Source organism: Zeus faber (assembly GCF_960531495.2).
Source record: "Zeus faber genome assembly, chromosome: 7".
NCBI classification, from domain to species: Eukaryota; Metazoa; Chordata; class Actinopteri; order Zeiformes; family Zeidae; genus Zeus; species Zeus faber.
Window position 1 is genome coordinate 9,933,039 of NC_137203.1, and position 22,720 is coordinate 9,955,758.

The 22,720-nt window shown below is 45.1% G+C and overlaps 2 protein-coding genes across 4 annotated transcripts; both read right to left on the reverse strand.

Moving 5' to 3' along the window:
• Positions 1-9,403: 9,403 nt before the first annotated feature.
• On the reverse strand, positions 9,404-14,918 carry cdc45 (CDC45 cell division cycle 45 homolog). Its single transcript, XM_080003564.1, has 18 exons — positions 14,772-14,918; positions 14,554-14,613; positions 14,245-14,337; positions 13,988-14,125; positions 13,532-13,690; positions 13,222-13,280; positions 13,081-13,129; positions 12,919-12,980; positions 12,728-12,778; positions 12,394-12,513; positions 12,069-12,200; positions 11,830-11,928; positions 11,584-11,751; positions 11,321-11,459; positions 11,152-11,235; positions 10,746-10,864; positions 10,428-10,504; positions 9,404-9,834 (listed from the first exon to the last, which is right to left on the reverse strand). Exons 1-18 carry the CDS (start codon positions 14,820-14,822, stop codon positions 9,770-9,772), a joined length of 1,725 nt encoding a protein of 574 aa, XP_079859690.1. The 5' UTR covers positions 14,823-14,918; the 3' UTR covers positions 9,404-9,769.
• Positions 14,919-15,487: 569 nt separating this feature from the next.
• plpp5 (phospholipid phosphatase 5) lies at positions 15,488-21,868 on the reverse strand. 3 transcript variants are annotated; one of them, XM_080004590.1, is made up of 8 exons: positions 21,849-21,868; positions 21,075-21,200; positions 20,841-20,949; positions 20,523-20,613; positions 20,284-20,347; positions 20,058-20,182; positions 19,649-19,819; positions 15,488-17,321 (listed from the first exon to the last, which is right to left on the reverse strand). In XM_080004590.1, the coding sequence occupies exons 2-8, from the start codon at positions 21,143-21,145 to the stop codon at positions 17,152-17,154; spliced, it is 801 nt and encodes a 266-aa protein (XP_079860716.1). In that variant the 5' UTR covers positions 21,146-21,200; positions 21,849-21,868; the 3' UTR covers positions 15,488-17,151. The 3 variants fall into 3 exon arrangements, with proteins under 3 accessions (XP_079860716.1, XP_079860717.1, XP_079860715.1); XM_080004591.1 differs by lacking the exon at positions 21,849-21,868 and adding an exon at positions 21,593-21,819 and having other exon boundaries at positions 20,547-20,613; XM_080004589.1 differs by lacking the exon at positions 21,849-21,868 and adding an exon at positions 21,593-21,819.
• Between the last annotated feature and the right edge of the window lie 852 nt (positions 21,869-22,720).

Genomic DNA, 22,720 nt, shown 5'->3' on the forward strand with positions numbered 1-22,720 from the left:
ACTTTTTGATGTTTTGTGGATGGTTGATGTAATGATTCGTTATTCGTGTATTTGAAGGTGAGATTTTTATTTTAAATTTTTTATTTTACCCGAGATTAAACTTACACACACACACACACACACACACACACACACACACACACACACACACACACACACACACACACACACACAGCCTCAGAATGAATATAATCGATAACGCCCTTCAAACAGAGCCCGGGGTGCGGGGGTCATGGCGGCGTGGTGGGAGCAGGAGTGGGACGGTGAGCGGTGGCGGTGCGCCCTGCCCGCATGCCGTTCCCACCGTGGATCCACAAACCCCCACGGAGGGAGAAAGTATTTTGGTTGGCCATAGAAATCCACATGACAATGCCCATTCAGAGAGTGTGGGGCTCCGCTGTTCAGCTCACAATACCCCGCACAACCCCCACCCCCTTTCAGACTCGCTGAAAGGCCTTCAAATTAGTCCTGTAGTATATGTGGAGACTTTTCTGGAACCGCAAGTCATCCTATTGAATGACAAAAAGTGAAGTGATGAAAAGTGTCTCCCTTTTAACCAATTCATGCAAATCAATGTATTGATTTTAATGAAATCACGTGTTTTTTTAAATTTAAGTTATTCATTATTATAAAAGCCCATTATATTTCCCACGTTGGATTACATACCTATAATATAAACACATACTCATTGTTTCAAACCCATTGTTTCAGACAGTGAGTGACCCCCCCCCTGTTTAAAGCTATATTGGATTTGCTAAAGGCTGTTCATACTTCTCCGGCCTCCTAAGAGTCTTAGTGGGTCATATGCTCTCTTTAAAAAGTTCAAAATATGACCATGTGGACAGTGTGCATACAGTCAGGTGCTGCTATGCTTAAATTACGCACAAAAAAAAAAGTTGGCTTTGACCATTCCGACAGTAGAACTTTTTCTACACATCCGCGTCCGAAAAACACCACAATCCCCCCGAGTTATTAATAACCTGTATTTTTATTTTCCCCGGATGATAGGATTGGGAGCTCAGACACGTAAGTCTAACGTCTAAGTGCACAATTTTCAGGCTCTGAGGTCTTTATGGTATTTGGACAGCCATGTCTGGCCTTTCTGAGACGGCTGTTTTTGTGAGATTGTTAGTTCCACTCTAGTCACCACACAGAGGGTGACGAAGCGCTGTGGGCTTTTAGATGACTGTGTGCAGGGGGTTAAGAGTGTGTGTGTGTGTGCGTGTGTGTGTGTGTGTGTGTGTGTGTGTGTGTGTGTGTGTAGGGGGTGTGTGTAGGGGGTGTGTGTGGGTTTGGGGGTGCACCTTTAAAAGGGTTCTCACTCCAAAGAATGGAGAGGCAGTGCCAGCAACGTCACTCAATGCAACGTCACCATGGAAACCGGTCCGAACCTGCAGTTGCCTGGCGACGGGGCCCTATAATGTTGTGGTATGGATGAGTCTAATGAAAAGCCCAGCCGGCAGACATACCGGCAAACATGGACACTCGCGCGCACGCACAGGCACAAGCACACGCACACGCACACACACCCCCACCCCCACACACACACACACACACACACACACACACACACACACACACACACACACACACACACACACACACACAGAGTAGTGAAGCAGATGAAGAAAAGATTTTTAAACGGCCTGGGACTTAGCAGTGACTGCAGGGGAAAGGGCCGTGGCGGCGGAAACACTTGTTTCAGTTTTCCCTTTCTGTGGTTTGATAGTGAAGTTGGTCGATAAAAGTTTTTTTTATCCTCGTATACGATCAACATTCTCCCGTTGAAAAACAGAAGACCTCCGAGGCCCGAGCGTTTGGGGCCGTAAACTTGACCCGTCTCGGGGCGGTTAAGGTCAGGATTTGGTCACCGTGCACGCTGAACCCGAATCTGAGCCTCCACACGACCCGACGGGGGCGGGGGTGGGGTTGTCGTGTGGCTGACCTTTGAACCCGTTCTGGTCTCAGGTCAGCCATGTCGGAAGTGACTTTGCTCGGCCGACCACACGCGACATGACGGAGCAGCGGACCCTCGACACACGTACGTACGTCGGGATCACGAGGGTCCGCCGGCCAAACGTCCGGAACCGCGGGCACCGAGGCGGGGGTCCGCTTTTTATTCAATTTTGACGCTCCGTTGGCCGTTCCAAAGCGGATTCTTCTTCTTCTTCAAAAAAAAAAAACAGAGGTGGGGAGGGAAATGTATATATATATATATTTGAGAATCGGGGATTTCGATCCTCGTTCCTCCTTTCGATTTCGATGTGCGGCGTCGCTTGAAGACACCGCAGGTCCAATCCACATTCCTCCCCGGGTGGATGAGGATTACTCAGAGGTGCGAGAGCCAAGTGTGAGTCGATCGCTAAGCGGGGAGGAGCAAGGTGCCTTTGTTTACTGAGCTAAAGACCCCGTGTGTCATTTGTCTCCACAACAATGTGCAAGCTAAGGCCGGGTGGATGCCGAGTCCCCCTTTTGCCGAGTCCTAAAATCTTAACGTCCAGAAGCCGGTGGCGTGACTCACAGCTTGATCACAACCTCGTGGCACAAGCAGGCTTCCTGTCGTCTTCCGGAACAAGAAGCTTAAAAGCGAATAAATAATACATTATTTGGGGGAGTGGCTGGAGGAAGGAGTTTTATGTGATGAAGCTTTGGTGGATGTACACACACTCACGCCCACGCTCACGCCCACACCCACACCCGCACACGCACACGCCCATGCACACGCACACGCACATGCCCACACCCACTCAGGAACAAATGGACACACACACACACACACACACACACATTCATAGATGAATAGATTAACACACAGAACAGCTAAAATGTGGTTCAGTCGGAGCTGCCAGACAATCAAGTGCGAGTCCAAAACCCCGGTCCGTAGACTGCATGAGCTGATTTTTGACACGGCAACGAACCGTTAAATTACCATCAATACGACACAGATTTAGGGTTCTCGCTGAAGTGTTTTCCTAACACGGAGTGATTCATGGCGTGTCTGGGGAAGAGTTTATCCGGGAAAATATGAGAGGGGGGATGTGGAAATTAGAGGAGTCTCCCAATCTTTCATACTTCTCTGACGGAATATGATCATGCCGCTGTTTATTACTGAAGATGGGGGTGGACACGCGCGCGCGCGTGCGCGCGCAAAAGCCCTGATTGACGGCCCACTGCTGATAATGAATAGGAAATCTGTGAGCCCTGACATGGAGACATTTCTGATTTACCATGGTGAGCAGTGAGGCTAAGAAAACAAAAAATAATCCTGCTTCAGACACGGGACATTTTTCCTGTTGTCACTTTGGGTCGAGCCGGTGACGAATGCAATCACTAGGACAATCGACTCCTGTAACTTTGTAAAAAAAGAGAAAAAAAAAAGGAAAACAGGTGCAGAAACACACATTAATGTAGGATGTGGCAATCAGTGCCTGAATGAAAAGTCCATTAAAGGAACACACACACAGGGACCTTTGTTTTTTACCCCGGGCTTACATGTGTGTGTGCTACTTTGATGACAAATATTCATCAGAGAAAAAAAAATCCAAAGGACAAAAAACCCCCCCCCAAAAAAACAAGACACATCCTGTTTTGATCCAACTTGCCCCCCTTTCAGTTTCCATTCCAGACTGATAAAAGATGTCTCACTTACTGTATATTGGTCTGGGATCTCTCTCTCTCTCGCGCTCTCTCTCTCTCTCTCGCTCGCTCTCTCTCTCTCTCTCTCTCTCTCATAAGCCGGTCGTACATTAACCTCTGAACCGCAATCGCTCCATAAATATTGAGCAGCATTTTGATCTGAAACCACCTGTCGCCATGAGAACGGTCACGTTTTCTTCAGCCGACTCTGCGACTTTTGGGTTCGTCTCCCTGGAAATGGCCGCAGTGAATGAAGGTTGTCGTGCATATCGTCCAGTCAATACGGTGCTGCATGACTGAGCCGCCGCCCACCGAGAATCAAAGAAAGACAACCTCATCATCACTCCCTACCACAGGAGGAGGCTCTGATGTGTGTGTGTGTGTATGTGTTTCATCAGCTTTGCAAGCATTTACTTCTGAAAGTTGAAACAATAAAGAAACTTCCAATTGCATTTTAATTGCAAGTACAGACCGTGTGTCATGAACAAATTGGCCGAGAGAGATAGTTACATGGATCAAACCATGGGAAAATGTTACCAGATTGCTTATCCCATTCCCGATTCTTTGGATTCTGCTGGTGTCATTATTTTGAAGAGTTAAAGTTGAAAAAGTAAAAAAAAAAAAAAGAAAATTTGTCTAAAAGTCTAAATCAAGTCACGTAGAGACTTTCACGACTCTACTACTACTCAGAATTTACTAGAATTGATATCAAACTTCACATGTTCCCTCTCGCAAGGGAGCAGGGTGAAACAAAGACGGGCTCCGAGAGTGACACCCCCGATGGTAAGAGGTCGCGGAGGTGAAGGGTCACGGGGGGTCACGGATCATTAAGGGGCGATCCGCGGGATCCTGGAGCGAATGCCGGCGACGTAGGAATTTTTGATTTGCAATGAGAGTCTTTCTACTGCCGATGACATTGATCGGCGGGTTGTTCTTCCTGGCGAATGATGCGTTTAAGTCAAACACGAAAAAAAGAGCTTTGCACACAAGATGACAACAGTTTGAATGACTGGAAAACTCAGTGGTAGACATTGATAATTTAAATAGTATTCTTTTACATTTCATTGACACTAACTGCATAGTATATTCTTCAGCGGTTTAGCAGTTTGTTATTATTACTACTTTTTTATTTTACTTGCTGAGCTGTTTATTAATTATTATTTTTGTTTTGTAATGTATATATTGAGTGTATATTCTCTAACTCTGTACTTCATGTTCACTGAGCTGCTTCAATGGCGGAATTTCACCAACCGGAATCCATAATGTACTTTCTTATCTTATTCAGAGTCACACCTCACCAGTGCTGTACTGTAGTAACATAAAGGGTGATCAAAGTTATATAGCTGAAATATCTGACTTTCCCGACTATTGAGGATGAAAGTTGTTTTTTGCATGGGTGTAGTGAAGGTGTCTTTTAATGAACTAATCTATGAATTCTAAACTATTTCCTTGTTTAGCATTTCAAAAAAAGAGTGTGTGTGTGTGTGTGTGTGTGTGTGTATGTGTGCGCGCACACACGCACGCACATGCTTCCCACTCACAGCAGGACCGGTGAAAGGGCGGGGGGGGCAGGAGTCAGCTGTGGCTCTTTGTCTCTGGCTGTTCAGTATCGCTAATCCCATCTGGAATCTGTGATTGTTGGACACATGGAGACACACGAGGGATGAAAACAACCAAAATGGCTTTTCAAGGAGAGCGGCGACGACGGTTTTACCGACACGTCGGACCGGCGGCAGACACGGCCGTAAAAAACCTCAGAAAGGGACACAAATCACTGCCCCCACCGGGGCGCAGTCTCCCGCTTCATGTGCTCTCGCCGGTCCACAGAACGACAAGAGTTTAAACGTATCATACAGCGTTGCTTTTCCTGTATAGTTACATCGACAGACGACATCCCAAAACGTCTACTTTTATTTATTTTTTCATTTTTTTTTAAACCTCATGATTCATGATGGCAACAACACAAGTGAGGGCAAAACGATTATGGTGTGACCCGAGGTCGGGATGAAGCGATGGCGGGTGGACGGACACACACACCACATATTAAACTTGTGGGATTGTGTCTCTGCGTATTACGACACAACGTCCCCGCGGTTGTGCAGGACTTTCGCAATCGGGGCTATTCCGGGAGAGCGGGGTGGCCCTGGTATGCACTAGCAGAAAACTAGAAGTGGGAGAGTTTTGCGGCTTATACTTTCAACACCTGTTTGGAGAGAGAGAAATCACCCGACCAAGAATTTGAGAAACTGAGCTGTTACGACCACTCACCTTGTGCGATATTATACATGTTCTAACTTTGGACGTGACCCCCCCCCCCGGCACACCGCCGCCTCCATCACCACCCCCCACCCCACCAAAGGCACCACAAAGCTGCTTACCCGTCGGGGGTGAATGCAGCATGACTGGGTTGGAGAGAGACCTCAAAACGCAGTCTGTACTCCTACACACCGCCCATATGCTCCTGGCTTTGTGGATAATTGCCTGCGTGTACACACCTCTATGTGCGAGTGTGTGTTGCATGTGTGCAAAAACGTGTGTGCGTGTATGTGTGTGCGTGTGTGTGTACATTTAGGGCCCGGCGCTTGCCACATTCCTCTGAGGCAGAGTAGCAGAAAGGGCAGTGGCCCCACTTCGCATGGAGGAAGGGGTGGAGAGCGGAGTGATTGATGGGTGGAGGAGAGCCCCATGTGCGGGACAGGTGGATGGAAGGTGAAGCGACGGAGAGGAAGCAGACCGGAGAGCTGAGAAAACCAATGGAGATCGGTAGCAGCAGGTTTGGGGCGCCAATAGATCAGGGGCCAGATCCGATTTCATTACAGTACTATCAGGGCAGGTGATAAGGGAAAAGCCTTTGGCAACATCTTATAAACTCGGGTCTGCACATTTCTCAGAATCTTCCACGGTGTTTATTTAGTTTAGGCCCTGCAATTTATCTTGGATGTACCTTCGTGTGGATCTCACAGCATGGGATGTTTGTAACGAGCATGATTGAACGGGCGTCAAATTAAAATTTGCCGGTCAGTAAAATTTGGATTATGAAGAGAAGGGGGGGGGGGGATGACGACTGCAGAAAGATTCTCGCCTTTTCTAAAGAGAGAGAGAGAAAAAAAAAACAAAAAAAAAAAAAAGACTTTGCACAAGACCTAAACCTGATTGAAGAGCGATAAGGCCCTTAATTAGTGCAGAGAAGGCACAGGATCCCGCCCTTCCAGTTGTACTCCACTGACCAGGATCACATCAGCACCAGGAAGTCCTGGCAAGCATTCCCTTACTGTATGTGGGCCATGGTCACGGTGCTCACCTTTGCCCTACATCAGAAGCCTGAGGGTTTCCACTCATATTAGCCCAGAACACATAGACTCCCACACAAATCCTACTTCGAACAACAGTCCACCAGAACAGGGTCTGCGGGGCAGGAGGGGTGCATGTGATTCGGGTTCGACTTGCTTGTAGGACTCGCACCCCCACGCTCCGCAATTTTAACCGGAATTGCCAACAGGACACATTGACGCTGGGGTTTTCCAGGGTGGCCGGTTGCTGGTGGGTTGGTGCCGGGGCGTGGTTGACTGGCTGACTGGGCCCACTGCCACTGGCTTGCGACTGGTGGTCTCTGGTGTGCTGTGACCTGGCGGGGATGTGGAGAGCGTTGCCGGGTGCCTTCCGGGGCCCCTCGCTGTTGTGAGTATGGGCTGGGGTGCAGAGGGAGGCTGTCAGCCTTTGCTCCTGCGCGGCTTCTCTGCAGCGTGCCCAGGTTCTGCACCTGCGTCTTGTGCCTGCACTTGGGGGTTGGTTGTATGTGTGCGCCTCAGGTGTGCGGGGTCTCCTCGTGCTCCCCGGGACTGGGTTTTGCTCCTCGGGGCCGGCCGTGGGGTTGCTCTGTGGGCTTCCAGCTTCTCTGGGGGCCACGGTGTCTTCTGTGGCTGCAGGACGGGGTTCTCGGGGCTTTCCTGCAGCCGTGGAGTGTCTATGCGGCTGCAGAGCTTGGGGGGCTTTGGGGCCCTTTTCGCTGCTTGCAGGTGCCAAGACATAATACCAACCTTATACACCAGAACCAATTGGGGGACACACACACACACACACACACACACACACACACACACACACAACTATGACAGGAAGAGGCCACGTGCTGAATTGCTGTTCCAGTTCCTGGACCTGAATAACTGTTTTTTCGATACATGTCGTCCAATTTTTTTTTTTCCGTGTACATGTTGTTTGGTTCTATGTTTAATTGTCTCACCCGTGGCGATCCCCCCCCCCCCCCCCCCCCCCCCTCTTGGAGTGGTGATGAGTTGTTGATGAACCCAAACATGGTAAGATAGTTCTCCAAAGAGGGGGGTTGGTGGTGGTTCTGTATAACAAAAAAGCTGTGCTCTTGTCATCCTACAGGTCCCCAACAGTGTAAAAGTTAAATTGTTATAAACTTTGTGGACAGACTAATCGTTAGAGGAAATAAGAGACATATACATTATGTTAAAGTATTTAATCTTGTACAAGATAGTTGTACAGTTTTCTTGGAGTGGCGAAACTGACGAGCCGTTGAAATGTTGCGACGCATCTGCATGGGTCCTGCTGATGAGACAGTTTTGTTGAGACAGATCATCTGTTGAAGTTCCCTTTATCTGATGGTCGAGACATGTTGCCTTTCTCCTCTTCATATTATGGCACAGAAAGTGACTAGTTCATGTCTTTAAGACATTTTTAAGAAATGCACCACAGCTGATTTCACCCTCTGTGGATGTGATCATTCAGCTCAGCCCTTAAATCAGGGGTTGGGAACCTGTTTGGCTGGGAGAGCCATAAAAGCCAAATATTTCCAAATGTATTTCCTTGTGAGTTATATAATATTTAATAAAATTGAATGCAACTTAATGCATGCATTTTTCAAGTAAGGCATACATTAACATATAACACATCTAAGTACTTAAAAAAGGGCTTTATATAATACAATTCTCTTTATTCTTCTTAATAATATTGTTATACTGTAGCTAACCAATAATAAATGAAATACTTTTTACCATTAATGCGACTTCTGGTGCTGCATGGTTTTGCTGATGGCCTTGTGGTCTGGTTCATACGTAGTGAGGTTAAGCTTCATGCAGGTGATGAGGCTTCAATCAGTTCAACGTGAGTGTCGGTTGCTCTTAATGTTTCTCAGATGCGAGAAAGACTGCTCACATGCATATGTAGAGCCAAACATGGTCAATACGGTGATACTCACACGCTGCATTGTGTGGTATGTGACGGGAAGCTCGTTCCAAGTTTTTAGAATCAGCTGGCCTTCAGGTTCGAGTTCAAGAGATTATTTGTCACATACATATTGAAGTTCCCCCCCCCCCCATTTCCGTTCACTTGTGTTTAGCTGATTGCTCCGACTCGAGGCAGGGAGTTTTCATAATGTTTGTGTATCTTCGGAGGGGATCGGCGCACAGGCTCGTAAGCAGCCCACGCCCACAAGTGGTGCCTGAGCAGAGACCCGGGAGGGGCAGAGTGCCGAGAAAAAGGCGCCCTGGAGTCTTTCTGTGGTACGCAGCCGGTGCTTGACTACGCTCCTTTGTCCGCCACATTTATATTTTTTGAATTTTACTTTAAAATGACACAAAAATTATTAATTACTTGTTAATTGTGATAAAACATTTTTACCTCAATTATCTGCGTGCCATATACCGTCATCGAAAGAGCCATAGGTTCCTGACCCCTGTCTTAAATAGTGCCAGAGATTCATAACCCAGGACATTGACCCTATTGGTGATTAAAATAGGGTTTATTAAACATATAAAACAAAAACACATCAGCATTCACACAGAGAAATCCATTAAAACTTGGCACTATATACAGAGGGTTAACAGCTTAAAATAAAAACGTAATTATGAAGACTACATTTAAAGGAAATACTGTACAATATACACACAAAAATATGATAAAAGTATTTCTACTCCAACATTAAATATTTTTGTGGTAAAACTCGCTTTTGAACTGAGGTACAGAGGAATTATACAGACCAAAGTCATCCAAGCCTCCAGCACCATAACAAAACAAAACAAAAAAAAGACACTGCCTTGTACTTGCCATTGCTTAGTAGAGCCTGAAGTTAATATTTCAAATTTATATTCTCGTCCCTCGTTCCGAATGCTCATGACAAAAGTGTGATAAGTGCATCCAGAAACTTGGTTCTATCTTCCATCTTCAGTTCAATGACTGTGACACAGAAATGAAACAAAACAAGTTATGGGTAAAACATACTTGTATGGATGAGTCGTGTCAACAGATATTAACTCATCTTACTGTAAACAAACACCAATATAATTCGACAACTAAAATTAACTAAACGCTGACAGTCAAGATTCTGATCGCCTCTAAAGTTAACGAGGAACAGAACATCATGGCCACCACCTTGTGGCCAAAATAGTGCAATGCAAGCAGACACCGGGGACGCAGATACTGTCGATGAATGCTGCGATAACTAGTTATGTAATAAAGATATTAGGGCAAACTTTTAAGTCTTAAACATGAAATCTCCTATTCAAAAACGGGAAGCTCACTATATAGTCAAACAGTCTTTACACAGTATGCTATACTAAAAGATAAAATTGTTGCAAAATAAAGAAATAATAAAATAAATAAAAAATATGCACGCAACTCAGTCCCAGTCCGTCTGATTTTGTTAAAACAAAGCAATGAATGATGAAAAATAACAGAGGCCACACACACAGCCCCTTCTAATATTGATACACCACTATGTGGAAGCAAATGAAATGCACGTGCGACAGTAAAAAGTACACGTGACTTACTTGAAGTATCAAAGTGGTCGTGGAGTGTTCTGGAGCTGGTGCTCTCTGCCGCCTTCTCAAAGGCCCGCCCGAAGAAGCTACAGGAGACAAGAAACGTGCATTTACAACGTGCAAATGACATCCGTTTCATACGCATGCATGAAAAGGGACGGGGGTATAAGCAGCATCGGGGTTGGCTGCACAATGTTATAGAACTCAATCATTGTAGCACCAACTTGTGGAACGGAATCTGAATGTCAGTGTGCAAACACATCCTAACCTTTAACGTGTTGTGTATGTAATGTATGATAAATATAACGTCTTATTCCGTCATCTTACTTCTTCTTGTCCGACGTGTGAGCGTCTGGTGGGATTCCCACAACAATGACGGTGCCTTTCTCCACATCCATGGGAGCGGCCATGACCAGCGGGAGCAGCTTGCAGCGCTTGTTCCTCGTCTGTCCCGCAGGGCGCAAAAAATAGGTCAAAGGGAGAGTTAGCTCACCCCTGAGAACGCAGTACGATACACACGACGAAAGCACGTCACGACAAATAACTACCGGCGAACGGGGTTTTCAGTACACTCAAGACCAGTGAGGGAATTAACTCGGAAATAAAGCTCCGAAAAATCTCGACCCCACTAAGATGACACAAGGCTTCAAATTCTCTTCAGAAACCAATAGGTAACGTCAGAGACGCTACATCCACCCCCCCCCACTATAGTCGGTGTGAATGTGTCACTCACAGAACAGACGAAAGCCTTGAGAAGGTACTTGCACAGCAGTGTCAAGGCGACCGGTTTGGAAAAAAGCTTCACATCCGGCGTCCCCTTTATGAAACAATAGCAGAGAGACGGGATCATTAAGTGGAAGGACACCGCACTGCGACTGTGCGGCCGCTGGAGACACTCGTACCTCCATCAGGTAGCAGTAGAGGAACGGCCCCTGGGACAGAATGAGGTTGGTGCAGATGCAGCTGGCCACGGTCTGCTGGATGGCCATCAACTTCCTCTTGGCCAGGTCGATGCCCGAGTGCAGGCGCTCCAGGTGGCTCCTTAGAGACGCGGCGCAAACAAAATCTCCAGTAAACCCGCGTTGTAAAACTTGGCGAAGGTTCGCCGGGGGCAGCGGCATCGGCGGCTTTTCAGTCGGCGAACGACAACGGACTGGAAACGCACCTGGAGAGACAGTCCAGGGCGTTGACGAAGTTGCCACCGCTGCCGCCGCCGTCGTCTTTCTCCGCGCTCTCGAGCAAGGCGGCGGCCGCGTGCACAACGTCACCGGCCAGGAAGTGGTTCTTGAAGCCGAAGTGAACGCCGAACGTCTGGATGCGGATGTCCTTCATCCTAAAGGGCGTTACGAAGGGTCAGCGACGCGGTCAAGGACCGACACACTTTAGGAAAGACGTCGTTCGAGCCTCCTACCCGTATTTGCTCGAGGACTCCTCTATCACCTCTCGCAGGTTCTCTTTGATCGACATGTCCATGGAGTTGAACTTCTGACGCACCTGCTTCAGGGGTAGACTGAGAGGACAAAACCCAGAGTGAGGGGAAAAAAAAAACAAACAAAAAAACAACAACAACACTTTATGCCTTTGAAATAAACCTGCCGTTAGCTTGCTCAGCCACCGCTGGGCGTGAGACGCTCGTTCACATCAACGCACCCCATGTCAGCCAGAAACTCCTGGAGCTTCTTTTGGCCGTTCAGAGACCAGAGTTTGAAGTTGCAGGAGGTGTAGCAGGAGTTACAGATGCTTTCGTACAGAGACCAGTGCTGGTAGAGGGAAAGACGGAGGCTGGGGCAGAGTGTTGAGGAGAATAGAAAGATTTGGACAAAGTATTTATACGGGGTGAAAGGTACCACACAGATACATGCCGCGTCCAAAAATTGCACCGCGCAGTCGCGTCCACCGTTGATTTCTGCAGTTATCGACACGGTCGGTTGTCAGGTCACCCAGTTCGGGGACATGTCAGATGGATAAAGGATACTCGTATTCGAAGGAGATTCTCATGCAGTCGATGGAGAGGGAGTTGTCCTCGTCCTCATTTCTGTGGTTGTGGCGCGAGACATGACGCTGCATGGTCGCGATGTCTGTGACATACTTCATGCTAAAAACAAGAACAAAGATGATAGAGTTGGGTCTTTGTGTCAAATTTAAATGGTTATGCATTTTGTAACAAATAAACTGCCAAACACGCATACATCTTCCTGATGAAGGGTGTCAGAGTAAAATTAAATACTTTTTTTTTTTTAACCATTAAGACAAATTTACATTTTTCTCCAGATATCCTGGTAATAAGTAACAAAATGTGAATTTCTTACTGTGTGATTTTATCATGCACCCACTGGTCTGTCAGTCCAATTACAGCCCACCTGAAAAAATAAGATGATCTGAGCAACAAAGCACCAAGACAACACAGTCTCACCTTTGTCTTCAGCAGACATTAACCAGATTCCCAAGTCAAAGAAATAATAATAACAATAAAAAAAATTTAAAAAAGATACCGGTTTACCAGAGCATATCTTTGGTGTCTTTAGTCAGGACCCAGGCCAGCTCAAAAAACACCATCGCAGCCTGAAAAAGGAAAAAGCGACAGAGAAACCACGTCAATTCTATCTGTAACTGACGAGTGATTCAAAATGTTAAAAGATCGGAAGACGATTTATACACTCACAGAAGTGCCGTGGTATTCATACTGCTCATAATCAAACAGTATTTCATGTCTGTTAGGAGAGAAAAGTGGGTGTCGGATCAGCCAAGATTCTGAAAGACCAAGCGATGCCGCGCGACATGTTTTGAGATTGGAATACTTCACCTCCTTGCCTCCCATTCCCTCTTTGCACGCTGTCTTTCGATTCGCCGCTCCACAGCTCCCTACAAAGTTACATTGACAAAAACACATTAAGTCTGGGCTAATCACAGTAGAACCGCATTTATCTGTAAGAAAAAACAAACCAACACATGAACATACGATAACACTGTAATAATTTACTGTAACTTTTCTGTACCCTGCATGTATAAGTTCTGTCAAATCTGCATCGAAAACTAAGGGGTTTTGTTGACGGTTTCAGATAAGCAGAATTGTGTTTCTGTCGATTTGTCACAGTATCCTGCATAATGTGTACCTCATCGAACCTCCGCCTTTTCCCAGAAGGCTCTGAGCCTCCATCACTCTCGTTTCCAGAGTCACCACCTCCCTCCTGCTCATCGTCTTCTTCGTCCCGAAATATATCGTCGTAGGAAGGGACACCCAGGTCATCGTCCTGTTTGATGAGCAGCTTCACCTGCAGGAGGATGGACAGTTTTCCCCAGAGCCAAGTTCTTACCGGCTTTTTTTTTTGGCCTCTCAATCAAAGGACTCAATTCACAACCCAAAAAGGAAAGCATACAATGGAATCCACTTCAGATGGGATATTTAGCCATTAAAGTGAAGCAATTGACAAAATAGTCGAGGGTTTAACTGACACTGAAAACATTGTAATAAACCGATAACAACTAGAGCGACTGAATTTCACTTTCCCTCGGTGCTCATCATGAAATTTTGTAAATCCCAACTTTACCCTCCCCGTCCCCCTCCTCACCTGGGTGTCATTGTAGACATTGACCACGTCCACGGGTCGATGGGTGTCACAGATGAAGAAGACAGAGTCGTCGTCCGGCTGCAACATCTCCAATAGGTCGACATTGGCCCCACAGTTCACCAGAACAAAATAACGAAACTAAAAGAAAGCGCACACAAAACCAATTAAGCTCCGCCGATTGGAGATTATTGTTACTACACTAATGCAGTTTTCAGTCCTTTGACAGTGGCGCTTTTGACAACGTAACGTGCCATTACCTGTTCTTTGTGCTCCAGAAAGGCAGTGCCCAGGTCCTGCCAACCTGTCACTGGTACCAGTGTGTACTGGACCTGGTCACAGTGGAACAAAGCCTGGCAAAGAGTGAAAAAAAACAAACAAACATTATGTTATATGACTCCATTGATGATTACTACAAGAAATTAAGTCCATATTCTTATGTATTTATATTGTATATTATTATTATTGCAATTATTACTGTACGAAAGACATTATACAGGATAATAAGGCTTGACTATTAGGAGAAAACAGACCGTATGGAGGTCAAGTTGAATAATACGTGTTCTAACCTGCAATATCTTACAAGCGCAGAGGGCATCGACGTCCGGAGCAACCAGGATGGCAACCCTCTGAAAGACGGGAGAGCCCGCACGAAAGAGCCCGCGTCAGGGGTCACAGTCGCGGAGGGAAAAGGGTTGAATCCGAAACGTGCAGCCATGCCTCGACGTTCGGGCCATGTCTGTGTTAGCCGCCGCTAGCGGTAGCACTGCCAAAAACAAACACTCACCTGGTTGGCGACGACTTCGTAGAACTCCTTTCTAATGTCCGCGACAAACATGGTAGAGCCCCCCCTTTGGCGCCTCAGCGCATTAAAAGAAAATTGGCTTTCTTCACCGAATTGAAAACAAACACACGAACGACATTAAATACGTTCCGCGAGAACTTTCGCGGCGTAACAGCCTCGCGCCGCCGCAAAGTTCCTTGTTGGAAATATCGCGCCCATTCGACGCGTCACTTCCGGTGAAGTGACGCGTCCGAAATGGACCAATCGCGCGAAGCGGACGGGGGGGCGGAGGGGCGGGGACAAACGACACAGCGCTGGGATTGGTGCAGTTTATTATGAGGACCGTTTGGCCGCCGACAGGACTCCTGACCAAGCGTCACTGTCAAATACAATGTGAGTACTGCGTGAACGGGGTCAGCCCCCACTGTCCTTACAAGCCAAGGCCGGACCTGAGAGATGGTGTGCATGCCACTACTCTTTACTACAACCCCCTTTTGGCCCGGATTTACGAGCGGATTCATCGCAACCTCCATGTCCCGAACCAAATCACACAAAGTATTGTTGAGAAGACCAATGGTGTTGAGCCTCTGCGAATGGCAATAAAGGGATAATCGGATGAAGTTGTGTGGCAAAGCGATATTATCTTCAATATCTAACCAATAAGATATCTCATGGGGGGGAAAAAAAGACCAACAACTGAGAAATGGTGTTCCCTTTATAAAATCACATGTAAGGACAACATGAATATCTGGAATTTAAGTAAACTACCACATGCCTCATAAATTAATAAAGGAATAATAGACTCTCACGTCATCTTAATAAGATGTATAAAGCGCATTGTGTTGCCCTGGTATGAAATGCGCATTATAAATCAAGTGTGACTTGACTTGACTAAAGCAAATACAAAGAAAATAATTGTTCTGAAATGTCTGTAAAAAGTAACAGATTTCATATTCACAACTAGATGATCATGACCTACATCCCTGTTAATATTACACAATTCATCATTCAGAAAAAGAACAAGTACATGTAGCCACCAAATACTCTCCCCTTAAATTGCAAATAATAATAATAATAATGATAAAATTTAAAAAGGCAACGTGTCATATATTAACATCTTCTGGAATTGTGCCTATGGCAAACATTTAAAACCACGGGTTTGGATCACTCAAGGTGTTTTTATAACAGAATGTTAAGTGTAAAGAACATGCACACTATTATGAAATGTGGCGATAAACAGTGAACCACAAAGTAATGTACAAAACAAAGGCACAAATTAGTTTTGGTCCAAAATATTGTCTCGGGATCACGTCCAAGCAAGAGGAAGGTGTGCTGACACATCCAAACCATGGCTGGCTTCAAACAAAGCAGGACAATAATAGTTTTCTTTAATTTGGTGCGAAACCAGCCTTTCAGCCAAAGGGGAACAAAAGAAACAAAAACAAAGAAAATAAAACCCTACGAGCGGTTTAAACGCATAGTGTGACTAAACCAGACCCTGGTGCTCATTGTTTTTTTTGTTTTTTTTTAACCAGTACAGAAGAGTTAGCAAACACCCAGAAGAAACGACGAGCGTTAGAATTGTCAACAGCAAAGGAAGCCTGACCAGCAGAAGCACTGGGAGGCTAGCACCAGTTACCTGCGGGGGCCGGATCCTAGACCCCGCCATACAGAATTGCAGAAGCTTCGTTTCTACATCGGCTTTTTCCCTTCGACCCGCTCTTATCTATTTTTATTTTTTTTATTTTTATTTTTTTAATCTTTTTTTTTTTTTTTCTGATTTAACTGCTGACCACCTTGACCTGATTAAGTTAGGAGAGACATCTCGTTTGTAGTCACGCAAACAGATCAATGCCGTGAGATGTTTGATATAGAAGCACGTGTATCTCATTAGTATGTTACAGTTACATTCATTTGTTACATTAAACAACGTTCCAGTTTTATTGTACCAAACAGTTATAAATACAACTTAATCGGGAATTGTGATCGGAAGTGCACTGGACGTAACATAAAACATGGAATGAGTCGAGTGGATGTACATGCTTCAGGAAGACGGAGAGAATTAAGGTGTTTCAAATGGAGGAGAACGAGCAAACCGCAGAAGCCGAGGATGTAATGTTCTCTCGTTAAACCACAAGTTCAGTACGAGAAGGCAACCAAAGTAGTTGCTTGTAGAGAGTCAAAACCCTGTTTTTTGGTTACCTTTTATGATTAGTTGATATATAACCAGAACCGTTTCGGCAGTGAACTATCGGAGCTAAGTTAAGCTGGTTGGTGGTTTCTATATACACTGTACATAGGCTGTAGGACCAACATCGGGGCAGATGGGGGCACATTTGAAATTACTAATACGTTACAAATTTCCGAAACGGCTGTGGACGTTCTACAAGGGCAGCAAATAGTTGGAGTTGGCCAGCTTGCGTTCCTGTGCGGCGGGTACAGTCTCTCTGTGACACAGAGGCCGGTGGCTGTCGGGGTCCTGCAGTGGAGGGTAGTGCTGTCTGTAGCACAGCCAGGCAAATGCCAGACCCAGTAAGGAACCCACCAGGACATCTTAAAATAAAAAAGGGCACAGAAAAGACACGTTCAGGTGATTGTGCCTACGAAAAATGACACTCCAAACATTGCAAAGATCTGATTCCTAATCCTTGAAAAATCAATTGTCACATGAATGTACTAGGACACACACACACACACACACACACACACACACACACACACAGACACACACAGACACACACACACACACACACACACACACATTTTATTATCATAATTTCATGATAAAGTTAAATGTCGTCTTTATAAGACAACTTTCTGGCATTCATAGACTGATAGAATCACTGCCTCTATCTGCTTGGTTCTAATATCAGATAGGGGCAGTGATTCTATCACTCAAAAAAGTCAAACGCCACCAAAAGAACCAAATCTGCGGTGGGTCACATTTATATAATCACAAATAGTCATCCCAACATATCCTCAAATTTTCCATAGAGTTACTCGTTAGGCGTGAGGGGGGGTGGAATCGGCACCAGGAAGTCCCGAACAAAAACTACGGTGACGACAACAAATGGAGCGAGTATAGCGAGTATCATATTCATTACCAGCTACCCACTGTTTGTTTGTTGATGTATCAATACACATGTTCTACCATCAGGAAAAAAAAAAAAAGGTTGGTTTTATTTCGATACCTGGATGTAAAAACAACACGCATCGGATATGACGTCTATGTACTGACCGCACTGATGAATGCGCAAGTTTACGTCGTTACATCAGCGTTTTCAAGAAGACAAAAACTTAGGGTAAAAGATGCGTTTTAAACTTTTTACTGCACTCAGGTGAGTAAGAAATTAATAATATATTGCAATACATCACAGTATCGTATCGCAATACTTGGTGTATTGTAAAACATAAAGAATCAAGATATTGTCATATTGGGACATGAGTGTTGCGATAGCATCGAGAGATCACTGGTGATTCCCACCCCTTATGGTCATCAAAAGTATTATGCTACTCAGGGCTCCAGACTGCAACCATTTAGTTGCATTTTGCGCCAATTTTTAGAGGCAGTGCTACTAAAACTAGGAGCACCAGCGTGACTTGCAAATATTGCAGTTTTTTTTTAAATCATCATCATATATAATGTGAAAAACTAGGAGGGTGGGAGGGGCGCGGAGAGGGAGCAATCGGGGCGAAATTTGCGCACCCGTCTCCCTCTACAACGGCACCGACGATGCGCCTGGCAGAGATGTGTGCGCCAGCAATGGGGTTTTACACAAGTTGGTCCTTTGATTTTGCTCCTCCGCTCTTTATCCTTTGTTGTGAGATTTTAGAAAGCGGTGCCAAAAAAATGTAACCCCCACCCCCAAAAAACCTGCCTTATTAATAGTAACACTGCGTCTGTTTGTTTGTTTTTTTAAACAATTTTCTTTTTTAATGAGCTTAAAACAGTCCCTTTTATAGCGCGGAGTGACAAAGCTCATTCACAAAGAAGATGTATGGGGACGTATGCGCGCGACACTTTTATAAAAATAATACTCCTAAAAAAATTTATCTTAAAACACTGCATATTTTTTCAAAAGTAAATTTTTTAATACGCAAACATCATTTTGTTTGAAAATACGAGTAGCATTCGAATATCGAGCCATCTTTGTCAGCACCATAATATGTTTGTGTGTGTGTGTGTGTGTGTGTGTGTGTGTGTGTGTGTGTGTGTGTGTGTGTGTGTGTGTGTGTGTGTGTGTGTGTGTGTGTGTGTGTGTGAGAGACAGAGCTGAGGCTCTCGTCATGGTTGTTAATGACAGTAATGTACTGACAACATGTTTACATTTGTTAATTTATTATTTGGTGTCTGTTTAAAAAAATACTATTTAACTTAATGATTTGTTCTGTTTAAGCACTACTTCACTTTGTGACTTTTTTCCTTTAAAATAAAACAGTACAATGTTATTTATGTAAATTGTCTATTTATTACCAAAGCATTTATCAGTAATAAAGCTCAGTTGGAAAAAATATGAATGTGTTGCGTTGCATGTCGATTTCAGTGGTGCTCAGTGGTAGCACCAGTGCTACTAGTGTAAATAGTTAGTCTAGAGCCCTGCTACTACTTTGTCAATATGTTCCAGCCCTAAAATGTACATATCTTTTGAGGACAAAACTATTTTACACTTGGAAAAAATGATCTAGCAGCTATTGATAGCCCCTTCTCATCTAGAATCAAACATAAATCTGCGTTTTTGATCACTCGGTAAAAGTAAATGTAGAAAGTTACCAAAACCATTTCAGCTACATTGACCCTTTACGTCCACGGCTTCTATTCATGTTTAAACTATATGATGGAGAATCTGTTCACAGCCCGATCACGTTGTTTTGTATCTCACCTTGCCAGTGGTGTTTGTAGTCGCATGTCCTGGAGAGAGCAATGAGGGCGGCGATGAGGAGCGGGGTGAGGAAGGCACAGAGCCGCCATGCCCGGCCCTGACCGCCTGCGCTGAAACACCGCAGCTTGCCACCGACATACAGCGCCGTAAAACCCAACCCTGCAAAGGCAACTGGAGAGAGGAAGAAGGTCAGATAAAGGTTTTTATTGCATAAAAAATGAAGTACAAAAGACACAACTGCACTTAAAAAAATACCACTAGTCCCCCCCCCCCCTTCTGTTTCTTTGAAGAATGGAAGCCCTGGAGTCAAAATACACTGAAGAAATCTCCATGATTGCATGTCCTGGCTACATTGGCTCCCTTCCATATGTTAAAGAACACTGGTAAACAGTAAAGGAACCGTTCTTACAGGACGAATGTCCGCTGGGGAAGCTCTTCCTGCCTTCAATGACGGTGTCCTGGTCACCGCTGCAGTGCATCTCCAGGTTCATCTGCCCATCGGGGAAGCAGCGATAGAAGAAGTCTGGCCGAGGCCTAAAGGGACAGCAAACACATGTAGAATACTCCCATCTTTCTTAATGCGATACACATCCAGTCATATTGTTGACACATACACCAAAAAAAAAAAAGCCTACCTGCCAACGACTAGTTTGATGGCATTGGTAAAAACTCCATTCAGCACCAAAGTCAAAGTCACAGCTGGAGAAGAGGACAAGAAGTATCTGCTTTATCCTTTTAATATTAGGGAGTTTCGAGATTCCCTGAATTTCTGGCTTGATTATGACAAACCCTTTAAATACCAATAAACTGTGGCGTGATTTAACATCTCTCAATGCAATGAAGAAACTTCTTTAAACCTTTGTTCATCCCTTACCCAACATGGCCTCCTTCAAATCACCTCTGTCTGTCTTCCTCAGGATGGTGAAGAGGAAGACCACTATCAACGGAGTGAAGCATGCCACACTCTAATGCAGAGAAGAAAAATTACAAACCGGAACTTGATGAGTGAATGTAAAGGCAATTTTGTGGTAATTAATTAAAATTAATTGATAAGAAACAATTTGAGAGCAGCTCTTCGGTTAAGCGTGCTCAAAAAGATAGAGGTTAAGATACTGCAAGACTAAAGGGAATCCAACACACAGAACACAAGCTAAAATAACACTATTAAATCTAGGAATATTCAAATACTCACAAACATGAGAGAGGTTGGTACATGGTCCCGTTCCACATGGTGGAACTTGTACAACCATATCTCCTCTGCCTGGATTTGACGGAAGAAAGGAGGAAGCTGCTCTGTTATACTGGGGGTAGTAAACAACACAGACACAGACACAGACACACACACACACACACACACACGCCCTTTGTTAAGAAGACAGGCCTCTCCGTTGAATAAGGAAGTACGTGGTTTAGATAGGAAACTCACAGAAACACAACCAAAAGCACGACTCGGACGGAAACCTCAGACAGTAAACCACGCAGGAGCCTCCTCTTCATTTTGCTGTTTCGTTGCTACACGTCAGTCAACACCAGCATTGTCCATTCACTTCTCCTAACACGGGATAAAATGAAAATTATGAATTATGGATCATCAGTTGGTACAGTCACGTTCATTAAGGACTGAATACAACAAGGGAAAGGTGGGAAAATCTGTTATTTTTCCCTGGGTGGTATTTACAGTACTGTGCAATGTTAATATACGACACAACAAATACATTTAAATATTGAATTATATAGTTCTAACAATATATCCTCTGGGCTGTAGCCTTAAAAGCCAAGTTTACCAATCTCATGAACCAAAACGCCCAGCCGACGTGTACCTGTTATGTTGGCAAGTAAAACACAGCAAGCTAAGCTAACAAGCTAGCAACATCTGTCAAGAAGCTGGACATCTGGCCTGAGGATACCGCTGCTTTGATCAAATGCGAGGCGGTCAGTACCAACCGTAACGTCTGCCGTCCGCCTCCTCCACGCATTCGTGTTATTTTTTTTTTTATCGGGGGTTTCGGGCTAAGACATGACCGACTCCTACCGGCATCGGACCGCGCTTGACAGGGACGACAACGACGATGCCACAAAGGAACGGCGAGTTCACTGACGATGGAGACGCGAAGGGGCACTTCCGCTCCACACCTTTGACAATAAAAGCGCGTGCATTCCACTCGCGGCGGAGCCGTGGAGAGGCACTTCCGATGCATACCTTTCACGGTAAAAGCCCAGGAATTTCCGTCGCGATGGAGCCGCGGAGAGGCGCTCCTGGTTTCGCGCCAAGCTCAAGCTCGTCACATGCATATACATACGGTCATGTCTACGCTTTGTGACATGGCAGGACTTCCACCCTGTGAGGTAAGTACTGGAGGTAAGTTGAGGCAAGTTTCATTGAGGAGGATTCAAACGTATATTTAATACAACACAGACAATTAATACTATCATATAATTATAGAACCCAGAATCGCGATCGTGGCGCCGCCCCATGCGCCCCCAGCGCCTCGTGTCGATTACGCACATGTTTGTATTTTTGTTTGTATTTTTGGAGCTTACAGAGCTTATTGTGCGTAATCTCCGGGTGTCGTGACGTTTCACTGCATACATGTGTGACCGGCTCGGGTGTGTGTGTGTGTGTGTGTGTGTGAGAGGAGCACAGAAACTGAAAAAGCCAAGACGAGCTTCCCACACGCTGCCAGTGATAGACATTTATCAAACATTTATCCGATATAAATAGGGGGGGAAAAAAGAAGCTCCCGTCAAATAATTGAGCATCACGATTAAATGTATTGATATGACATACCCACAGGCATAAAACCATTTATACACTTAATCATTACTCACTTTTTTTTAAAGTGTCGTTTTTATCATTGCTGATGTTTGTAATAATTTTGCTTAATGTTTTTCAAATGTGTTTTTTTTTTTTTTTTTTTTTTTAATCGTCACGGTCCCGCGGCTCATGGTCATCGGGTCCCGTCAAAATCACACCCGTTGCTGGCAGAGCGCCACTCCAGCCCAAACAGCCCGCAAAGTGCGTCGCACTTCACAACACAAACCACCCCGATGCACCCTCAGACATGTTTGTGA